The following is a 9943-nucleotide window of genomic DNA, read 5'->3' as shown; positions in this document are numbered from 1 at the left end:
TGTCATAAAGAAATTAATCATATTCAAATCTAAATTTCTTATATTTATACTTTATATTAAAATTAAACTGAAACTTATATTTGATATTAAATAAAGTAGATATATAAATTTATTGGATAATAAATTAATGCATAAATTTAGATAATTCTTTCCTTTATTTATTATAAGTTAATAAAGACGTATAAATGCAGGATTAAATAATGCAATATTCTTAATTTGTTTTCAAAGCTAAACATATAAGAAAAAAATGTATATCAATTTATTGTTTTATTATTTTCCATCACACTTACAAACCATGTCAACAATATACATTAGCTGAATCATTTATTATAGCTAATGCAGCATTAATTTACCTATAATTCTCGGCGGTGTCTTGCTGGAGTTTCGATTATATACGATTTAATGGTCATATCCAAACATGTTTACTTTATTATAATAAATCGAATTCTAAATAATTGAGACGTCAATTGTTAATAATTTTTAACATTTGAGACTACTAAATTCGCAACCCTTTGTACCAATTATGAAATGTTATAATTAGATTATACTCAAAATTGTTTTAAATATGATGAGAGAAGATTTATTTTTTTAAGACAGTCTTGCATCATAAGAGATTCCAATAAAATGTAGGATACATATGAAGATAACAGAAAAATAATAAAGTCTAAAAGAAGATAGAAAAACCGGTCATATTCGCATGTGAACAAACTTAGTATTATAAAAATATACTTCAAGGAATCACAGATTTATTATGTACAAAAGGAAAGGGATTAAAAAGTCGAAGGTAAGGAGCTTAATCGGAAGAATCGGTTGTAGTTGAAATAGTTTGAGACAAGGGTTTAGATCGAATACGGTAGCTCCTTCTTACTACATTCACTTTTTTTCTAAAATATTCTAGATTTTTTAGTTTTTGCTCGTGATCTGAACTCTCTGCATCATTTTGATCTTTCTGTGCTTGTTCACCATTTTTTTCACTTGTAGACACTCCTGACGTGATACCACTATCAGGAGTTGAAGGAACTTTGCTTGATTTGTTCATTGACATAGATGAACCATCTTTTTGAACTTTTATTGCATTACTAACATCATTTAAATAAAGCTTCCAATCTGATTTCTTTTTTTTTGTATCGTAATCAATTTTTTGTCTTTTGCTCTTATTTTTAGAAATATCACTTTTTGAATTACTTTTACATTTCTTATGTTTTCTTCTGTGTACTTTTGTAGAAGTATCAGAATCAGTTTTTGAATGTTTTCGTTTACTAGAAATATCATTATCTTCTGAACTACTGCTACTGTAATTTGAATGTTTTGCATCTCTTTCAATATGCACAACATATCTTGATCTTCTAGAAACTACACCAGAACTGGTACTAGGCTGAGTTGTATCAACAGGTTGTTCATCACTATCAGAGTCACTATTAATTTGTAGCACTGCACACTTTATTCCAGCTCTCCTGATTTCAGTAATTTTACCATGTTTTCTTTTTATAAATTTTAATTTTGATTTAGATTTACACTTAATTTGTGTATTGTCCCCTTCACTAGCAGAACCTGATGCAGATGGTTCTGACACTGCAGCTGAAGTATTATTTGTTGGTGCACCACAATCTACAGCTGCAAGTCTCATTAGTTTTTCTCTACGATATGCTATAAGTCGTGTTATACGATTTGGAGACTCTAAAGGTCTTTCAGGAGCTACACCACCTCCAGAGGATCCATGAGATGCCAATGTTACTGCAGGTCCCAAAATACTTAACATCAACTGACGATCAGATGCTATAGAATCTATAAAAAAAATATTAATATTTTATTTGAAACTTTACAATTGTATATTGCACATATTATTAATATATATTATTATAGCATTATAATAATTTCTTATTATTTCAATATAATTTTAATTTAAAAATACCATCAGAATCTGTTGCGCTATAAACCCGTCCAGCTATAAGATTACTTTCAGAATCACTAGGAGTTTGAGGTGCTGTTGACATATCTTCAGAACTCCAGCCTTCAACTTCGCGTTGTACCAACGAATCAAAAAATGCCATCATTCTAGGATCTTCTCTAGTTGATTGATGGCTATAATCATGTGTCATAAATTGACCACTACGTAATACTAATCCAATATATTCATCATGTGTAAATACTCTACGTTGCCTCTCTTGTTTTCCATCATCTCTCTAAGTATAAATATAAAAAAATAATAGTATATGTTATTATATTATATTAAAAAATATATACAGAATATTTCAAGATGGCTAATACAAGCAAATAAACGGCGATATTATATAAAAATGAGGTAATAAAAAAAAATTTTTTTTTGTTTTCAAGAAACTTTTCAAATATAAATTAATTAAAATTTTTCATATAAAATCATCTTCTATCTGCTTGAATTACTCATCTTAATATATTTTGTATTAAAATTACTTCATATTACCTTTAATCCACCTAAGCAATTACTTCCAAGAGGAAATGGACTCCAAATCTTAATAAGTTTCTCAACTCCAGATGAAGCAAAAATACAACTAGCTTGATTGTATCGTACCTGATTTACAATAGATCTATGACCACGTAATACCATATGTGCAGAATTTACCCATTTTACATTCTCAGAAGGAATTTTCCACATGTATAAATTAAAATCATCAGAACCTTAAAAATCATAAGTTGAAATATATATACAAATTTTAATTTATAATTATTTATAAATATTTATTATAGCACATTATTTACCAGAAAGTACATATTCATCGTTATCTCCAGCAAAACAACATGATTTCATTGTGCAACTGTTATAATATCCAGGATGATCAAATTGACATAAATGAGTAGAAGAATCTACAGCATAAAGTACAGGAGGCAATCTTCTTCTCAAAGCTAATAATCTATTACCTGCTGCATTAAATCTAACATTCATGCAACTTTGAGCTGAAGTTTCATTTCCATAACGTAATATAGGTCTGCAAATACAAAAAGATTGTTATTTTTATAAAATATTTTTATATTTTTTATTTGCATTGATTACTTACTTTAAAGGTTTTCTTACATCCCACATGCTAACACCTTCTTTAGCATTGGCGGTAGCAAGCATCCTAGGTTCAATAGGATTAAACATTACAGAGTGAAAAGCAGTTTTATACCGTGCTAAACAAAATGTTTCCATAGCACTAGATCCTCGTATATCATAAATTAAAACTCTGCCATCATCGCATGCACTTGCAAATACATTGTCATTATGTGGATGTACTGACAATCCATAAACAGGCTTTTGATGTAAAAAGAAATTCACAACATCTCCCCTTTATTATAAAAGAAATAATTATTTAGTTTTATATGATTAAACATAAAACTTTTTAATAATAAAAATTTCATACGTTCGTAAATCATGAACAATAACTTGATCATCATTTCCAGCAGAAAATATTTTTGTTTTGCTACTATCATAACCAAGACAAAAAATGTTACTAATATGTTGAGCTTTCATTACTGCAGGTTTGCCTACATCTTGTATTGCTTGCTCCACTTTCCATAATAAAACTCTTCTGTCATCACCACCTGTTACAATAAAATATGTCAAATTATATTTTCATTTCATTAATAATCAATTTAGTATATTAAAAAAATCAGTATCTAAAAAATAATACAATACAATTGCATAATTTTATACTTAAAATATTACACGGTTTTAATTTTCCGTCAAACTTGAATTTCCTAAGTCGACGGGCATAGTACCGTAAATAAAATAAATAAAATACATTGTTAACTTTTTACCAGAAACAAGAAGATCTCCTTGATTCGAAAATTCAATTGCATTAACGCATCCATAATGCGATAATAGATCTTTTCTAAACAGATTTTCGGAGCTTTCGAATCTGGCGTTAACGAGACGTTTACAGTAATCGACTTTGTCGTCGATTTGTCTTTCGACGAGATAGGAAAGCGGATTACAATTGGAAGGACGAGCCATTTCTTCTTTGCAGATACTGATATGTATATGAAAACGGACAGAACCGTCGTCTTCACCCTTCGTCCCTTTCTTCCATGTATCCTGTAACGAACGCCCGTATTCTCTTCTTCGATTAAATAATCCTTCGTACACTTCAAAATTCTAAGACTATCTCATGTATTTAGAAAAACAGGGAAACCTACAGAATAAGGAAATTTGTGGCGCAATCAAATTTACGAGATTATTATAGGTTGTAACTATTATAAGTCTTGTCGTGGTCGATCTTATATTTATTCTGTGACAGACGTGTCGCGAATATACACCTCACAAACTTACACAAGCATAGGTTACATGAGACGCGTATCACGCACCAACGCACTTTTGAACGCAACCAAAGTATTAGATACTTACATATACACAGGCGTTTCAGCCCACCCGAACAGATTGTCTTACTCGAGCACGATCAGCTGATCGCTATCCAGCGGCTCCACGTTGCGGTAATTTTATCAGTCTTTCTATTTCAATCTTTTATCAATATCTTTGAAATACATACATTTCTAATTAAATAATTGTATTTAATCCAAAATATTTTCTTTCTGTGTTTTGATTATTTATTTTTATGTGCAAATGTCACTTACAGTCACTACTTAAACTTAGAAAAACAAGAAGCATGGATACCGGCGCCGCGTTGCGTGTCTCACGCGTACTTCTCACTGGACCACCTGGTAAGTCCGCCACTTTTAAAAATTACGAAGTATTTTAAAAATTATCCATTACTAACCTTTAAATGTTTTTAATATGCTTTATTTTTATTTTATTTTTATTTTAATTATTGAAATTTTTGAATAATTTAAATCTTCGTTATAACGTATAATTTTAAAAATATTATATAATATAATAAATAAAAACAATATATATTTTACTTTTTTGAAAATTTTTTAATTAATTTTATTATTTATTATAAAAAAAAAAGGAATTTATAGTGATTTTAAATTAGAATTGCTATAGGTATAGGAAAAACTACAGTATGTAAAAAATTAGTTTCAATGATAGAAAAAGAAAATTATAAATTTAATGGATTTTATACTGAAGAAGTTAAAAATCAAGATGGTAATAGGATTGGATTTGATATTGTGCTAATAAAAAATCGTGAGGAAAGAACAATATTGGCACGAATTGAGTTAGTATTATTTTATAAGTATATAAAATTTAATCTTTTTTTCATCTGAAACAATACTACTTGTAAACAGAAATGTCATAACTCACTCACAATATTCTAAATATAAAGTGGGAAACTATCATGTGTTTCGTAATAATTTTGAAGTGGCAGTATTACCTATCTTTAATTCTAATGCAGTAAGTAAAATAGTTTTACATGTTATTTACTTATTCATATATATATATATATATCAAATTATTAATTTTTTTTCTTTAGGACATATTGATTATAGATGAAATTGGAAAAATGGAATTATTTAGCCAAAAATTTCAAGATGAAATAGTAAAATTATTTTTTGGAAGTTCAAATAAATCATTTGTAATTGCAACCATACCTCAAGTACATAAAGTACCACCAAGATATTTATCATTATTTCAAAAATTTCATAAAGATGAAAGATGTAAAATTATTACTGTGAATCGTCAAAATCGAAATAACTTACCAGAAGAAATTTTTCCTCTTATTTTTTAAGACATAATTCCTCTTTTTTAAGAAAAACAATATGAAATTTAAATACATTATAAACATCGTTTATTATTAACAAAAAAACAAAATGTTAGATTAAAGAGATCCTTCCAATCACGTTAAATTTATGAAAAAGTAGTCATCACAAATAACGTGACAAATAGTGACTGGCTGGAAAATTGTACTACATAGTCATGCTAGATCGCATATGTATTAGATATTTTTGTAATAATTATTATTTTATAAAAACCACCATTATTCCTTAAAGAATAAATTAAAAGAATAACAGGTGTGTTCATTACATGTTCAGCACCTTCTGCAAATATTAGAATATAAGTTAATCTGTTGAGATCATTGAGATCATTTATTCAGTTTGTGCGTGAACATTAATATCTTTAGTGAATAAGGTGGTTTAATTGAGGGTACAAAATAGAAACGTTCTCTTTGCGTCATTTCATTAAAATGAAACATAAATTGCTAATGAGGCATTGTTCTTATCATAGACAAGAAAATTTGATACATCTGTTCGCCAGTTGTCAAAACAAGCAAACTTCTTTCATTTTTGTACCCATCAATATTATACCTTCATTGTATTTATTATGATACAGAAGATATTCTTGTTCCTAAAAAGAATACAGTATTTTATTGTTGGAGAAGCCTAAGCCTTTCTCACCTTCTCCATTTCGGTATCAAATATATTACGCACACTTTGATTGGGCTACTCGTATTCAGTTATTGTTATTCATTTATTTATCAACAGTACCTAGGATGTTCCACTAGCACATGAATTTTAGTAGAGAATTAGCATATGCCATTGGCCTTACATTTGGATGAGGCTGAAAAAAATATATATTCATATAATGCTATTAGAAATTTCAAAAATTACTAATTAGTTTGTAACATACCACTCCTTCATATGATGTGAAATGAGGTTCCATATCTTTGCCATTAAGTGTGATAAAGGCACCCCGATTACCCATAGTATCACTATGAAAAAATAAAATAAATATTTTTATATTAATTAATTATTAAGCATATGATTTTATTAATTTTATAGAATTTAATTAATAATATATGTTTATATACCAATAATTTGGAGCAGAGAACACAGTAATACATTTTCCATCATGGCCAACTTCATATCCATCGTTTTTTACTTCATGACTTCTTACAATGTAATCAAGATTGTTCATAGCAAGGAAATTTTGTGTAACATCAGGACCAAATTGAACACCAACTCCTCTTTTACTAGGTGCTCTTCCAGGTTGTGGTTGTGGATCTGACCATAATAATTCACACATTAATCCTTCTTCTGGTGGTTGTCTATTTCTATCAATTTCTCGAATTTCTTTTAGTGTAACATCATCTCTTGAAAATAATCCACCATGCATTACCTATGAAATCCATAAATATAATTTATGTGTATATCATTATAATTAACAACTTTTTTTTGATAATATATAAACTTACAAGTATTCTATTATTAAGACAATGGGCAAGAGGAAGCCAATTATAAACTTCTGTAAATAATTCAGCCATTTGAGCAGAATATTTTGCTTTGACTTCACCATCAAATCCATACATTTGATTCATTGTGGCAGATTCATGATTACCTAAACATTTTATTTTACTATGAATGCATACATGTTAATGATACAAATAGATTGATAAAAACACACCTCTAGACATAAAAAAGTGATTTGGATATAATAATTTAAATCCAAATAAGGTGAATATACATTCTACAGAAAAGGAGCCTCTATCTACAAAATCTCCATTGAATAACTATATAATGATTAAGAAACATATGATTACATATGTATTCTTTCATTTTATTTTTTTTTTTCATTCTTTATTTTTTTTTTTGTACTAATAATTTATTTATTTCATAAATTAATAAACTTAAAATATATTATAATATAATCTATATACTATTATAAAAGGATACATATGGATTAGTTTCCGATGGTAATCCATTTAATTCAAATATATTAAGTAAATCATAGTACTGTCCATGTATATCTCCACAGATAGTAAATTTACTATCTTCAGGAATTGTAATATCAACTAAGCTTGGTTGTGCCATAAACCATGCTTTTACATCTAAAAGAATTTTATAAGCATATTTACGATGTAATTTATTTTGTTTCTTATACCATTCTAATAGATCTTGCATAAATTGTAATGTAACTTTTTCATCTTCAAGTTTAGGCCCTGTATATTCATCTTCAATAGCTATAGAATAAAGAAATTAAAAAATTTCTCTTTTAGAAAACTCATGACATAATCATAATCAAATAATTATAATATTATACAATATTATAATATTAATATTATACAATAATTAAATATAATAATTTACCCATGGCTTCTAAATTAATCATATCAGCTATATTTTTCTTATTTTCTTCTACAGAAATTGCTTTTTCAAAGGCTAACATTTTTAATGTTTTACAACATTCTGTATATTTAATCATTGCATCTTTATCATTTGGTCTTGCTTTAGTAACAGTTTTATAATCCTTAAGAGCTAATTTGAACTTCCCAAGTGACATATGAGCTGCGGCTCTACGATAATATCCTTTCACATAATTTTTGTCTAATTCAATAGCTTTTGATGCATCTGTAAGTGCATATCCAAAAAATTCTGTTTTTAAATAAGCAAAACTTCTATTTCCATAATAAACTGCCACTGTAGGATTTAATTCTATGGCTTTAGTATATAATTCTATAGCTTTGGTGTAGTCTTGATCTGAAAAAAAATAATTAAAAATAAGATGATTGAAAATAAAAAATATAATCAATGAAATTTTAATTATTTATAACACTTATTACAAATGCAATAAAATTATAACAAAATTTTATTAATTAAATCTTTTTATGTTGTCAAAATAAACACTATATTTAATATATCAAATAAAAAAATATATAAAATTTATTATCATAAATAGATAGTAAAATATTAGAAATAAAAATAATTATTTAAGGTAGATTTATAACAATGATATGATAAGCAATATGATTATTTTAAATTGTTAATTTTTAATAATGAGATTAAACTCGACAATTTAATGATCATTTATGTTACAGAAGTTGGGTTAGTTTTAAATGTACACGTGACTAAATTATGTTATTTTAATGGTAATTATGAATTTTTTCTTAATTTAATACTTAAATGTAAATTAAATAACAAAAACAAATTTATAAGAAAATTTTGTAAACACACTTTTAAAATACTCATTTGCTTCTTCTTTAAATTTTTCCGCTCTGGCTGCATCTTCTGGCGATATTACTCCTGTAATTTCTGCGTTTTCACTCATTTTGCAATTTATATTAATAAACTAACAAGACGATGTAAAATGACTTAAATTATATCGAAACGTAGATAATAAATAACACATTAAAGAAATAATTTTTTTTATATAACGGTCTTTATGCAGACACACTGAATATCGTGAAATCTACTCAACTACCCCATAAAGCGATTCGATCAATCGAAATCGAGAAGCAACGAGAATTATCGATCATTACAATTCAAATAATATAGCCATATGAGTAAATAAGTAGATACATTATAAGATATTATTTAAATATTTGTATGTTTCATATAGCACATAATGTAATATAAGATTAACAAAATATCAATTTTATTTGCCTATAATAAATATTGTTGTTGTTGTAAATTTATTTCTTTTTATATCATAAAAATAAATTTTGAAATTGATTAAAAATTTTTCTTGCTTTTTATATATTATAATATGTAATGTTTATGTTTTATACATAAACTATAGTATTATAATTTTTAGAAACGGGTTCTATTTTAGTTTTGCAATAAATATAATAACAAAATAGAATTAACATTTTTATACAGAAATATTTAAATATATATATAATAAACTTCATTTTAAAAAGAAAATTTTTATCTTCTTTCTGTGTGTTTTATTGGACAAATAAAATCCGAAAATAATAATTATAATTTTGGAAATCTATAGATTTAAAAGATATATGTATGTAAAATAACATAATTCTTAGGAAAGATGAAAATGTATTTAATTGAAATATCGTATTTCATTTGCAGTTAAACTTACGTAAAGAGCAAGAGTAAGTATAAATAAGAAAATAGTAAGTAAAGAAAAAAAGACAGAGATAGAGTAAAAATATTGAAATTAGCGTCCTCTTCAGAATATCGCAAATGAAGCACATTAAGAAAGAATAAAAAATATTGAGAAAAATATAGAGTATGAATTGATCATTAGTGCCATCTGTTAAGTGCCAAAGACATCTCTTCAAAGGCAAGATAGAATTGAAGA

General features: G+C 26.6%; 3 protein-coding genes across 8 annotated transcripts; 1 reads left to right on the top strand and 2 right to left on the bottom strand.

Moving 5' to 3' along the window:
- Positions 1 to 136: 136 nt before the first annotated feature.
- On the bottom strand, positions 137 to 4636 carry LOC105736375 (uncharacterized). 3 transcript variants are annotated; one of them, XM_086904579.1, is made up of 8 exons: positions 4361 to 4636; positions 3775 to 4051; positions 3378 to 3558; positions 3033 to 3302; positions 2737 to 2963; positions 2441 to 2655; positions 1913 to 2183; positions 137 to 1785 (listed from the first exon to the last, which is right to left on the bottom strand). In XM_086904579.1, the coding sequence occupies exons 2-8, from the start codon at positions 3968 to 3970 to the stop codon at positions 794 to 796; spliced, it is 2352 nt and encodes a 783-aa protein (XP_086760705.1). In that variant the 5' UTR covers positions 3971 to 4051; positions 4361 to 4636; the 3' UTR covers positions 137 to 793. The 3 variants fall into 3 exon arrangements, with proteins under 3 accessions (XP_086760705.1, XP_086760706.1, XP_086760707.1); XM_086904580.1 differs by lacking the exon at positions 4361 to 4636 and adding an exon at positions 4153 to 4277; XM_086904581.1 differs by lacking the exon at positions 3775 to 4051 and having other exon boundaries at positions 4361 to 4626.
- LOC100870878 (uncharacterized) lies at positions 4384 to 6658 on the top strand. Of its 3 annotated transcripts, none has more exons than XM_012490738.3 (5): positions 4384 to 4446; positions 4590 to 4674; positions 4958 to 5129; positions 5200 to 5305; positions 5385 to 6360. In XM_012490738.3, the coding sequence occupies exons 2-5, from the start codon at positions 4620 to 4622 to the stop codon at positions 5637 to 5639; spliced, it is 588 nt and encodes a 195-aa protein (XP_012346192.1). In that variant the 5' UTR covers positions 4384 to 4446; positions 4590 to 4619; the 3' UTR covers positions 5640 to 6360. The 3 variants fall into 3 exon arrangements, with proteins under 3 accessions (XP_012346192.1, XP_012346193.1, XP_012346191.1); XM_012490739.3 differs by having other exon boundaries at positions 4391 to 4446; positions 4607 to 4674; XM_012490737.3 differs by lacking the exon at positions 4384 to 4446 and having other exon boundaries at positions 4537 to 4674; positions 5385 to 6658.
- PpD3 (protein phosphatase D3) lies at positions 5677 to 9310 on the bottom strand. 2 transcript variants are annotated; one of them, XR_015291080.1, is made up of 9 exons: positions 8860 to 9310; positions 7996 to 8385; positions 7582 to 7868; positions 7313 to 7418; positions 7104 to 7246; positions 6720 to 7027; positions 6539 to 6620; positions 6340 to 6469; positions 5677 to 6256 (listed from the first exon to the last, which is right to left on the bottom strand). XR_015291080.1 is itself a non-coding variant. In XM_012490736.3 (8 exons), exons 1-8 carry the CDS (start codon positions 8951 to 8953, stop codon positions 6410 to 6412), a joined length of 1470 nt encoding a protein of 489 aa, XP_012346190.1. In that variant the 5' UTR covers positions 8954 to 9310; the 3' UTR covers positions 5677 to 6409. The 2 variants fall into 2 exon arrangements, 1 of the variants encoding a protein (XP_012346190.1); XM_012490736.3 differs by having other exon boundaries at positions 5677 to 6469.
- Positions 9311 to 9943: the final 633 nt, after the last annotated feature.

This window comes from Apis florea, unplaced genomic scaffold (genome assembly GCF_048593485.1).
Source record: "Apis florea isolate Af1SG1 unplaced genomic scaffold, ASM4859348v1 contig_2350_pilon, whole genome shotgun sequence".
Taxonomy (NCBI): domain Eukaryota; kingdom Metazoa; phylum Arthropoda; class Insecta; order Hymenoptera; family Apidae; genus Apis; species Apis florea.
The sequence above is the reverse complement of the archived record's forward strand: the minus strand, read 5'-3'. Positions and strand labels throughout refer to the sequence as shown.

Excerpts from the sequence above, each read along its gene's own strand:
- LOC105736375 (XM_086904579.1), bottom strand. The coding sequence starts at position 3,970 with ATGGCTCGTCCTTCCAATTGTAATCCGCTTTCCTATCTCGTCGAAAGA. Across the intron at positions 2,964-3,032 it reads GATGTAAGAAAACCTTTAAA|ACCTATATTACGTTATGGAA; the intron begins GTAAGTAATCAA and ends TTGTATTTGCAG. Across the intron at positions 2,656-2,736 it reads CGATGAATATGTACTTTCTG|GTTCTGATGATTTTAATTTA; the intron begins GTAAATAATGTG and ends ATGATTTTTAAG.
- PpD3 (XM_012490736.3), bottom strand. The coding sequence starts at position 8,953 with ATGAGTGAAAACGCAGAAATTACAGGAGTAATATCGCCAGAAGATGCA. Across the intron at positions 8,386-8,859 it reads AGCAAATGAGTATTTTAAAA|ATCAAGACTACACCAAAGCT; the intron begins GTGTGTTTACAA and ends ATTTTTTTTCAG. Across the intron at positions 7,028-7,103 it reads GTCTTAATAATAGAATACTT|GTAATGCATGGTGGATTATT; the intron begins GTAAGTTTATAT and ends TGGATTTCATAG.
- LOC100870878 (XM_012490737.3), top strand. The coding sequence starts at position 4,569 with ATGTGCAAATGTCACTTACAGTCACTACTTAAACTTAGAAAAACAAGA. Across the intron at positions 4,675-4,957 it reads ACTTCTCACTGGACCACCTG|GTATAGGAAAAACTACAGTA; the intron begins GTAAGTCCGCCA and ends GAATTGCTATAG. Across the intron at positions 5,306-5,384 it reads CTATCTTTAATTCTAATGCA|GACATATTGATTATAGATGA; the intron begins GTAAGTAAAATA and ends TTTTTTCTTTAG.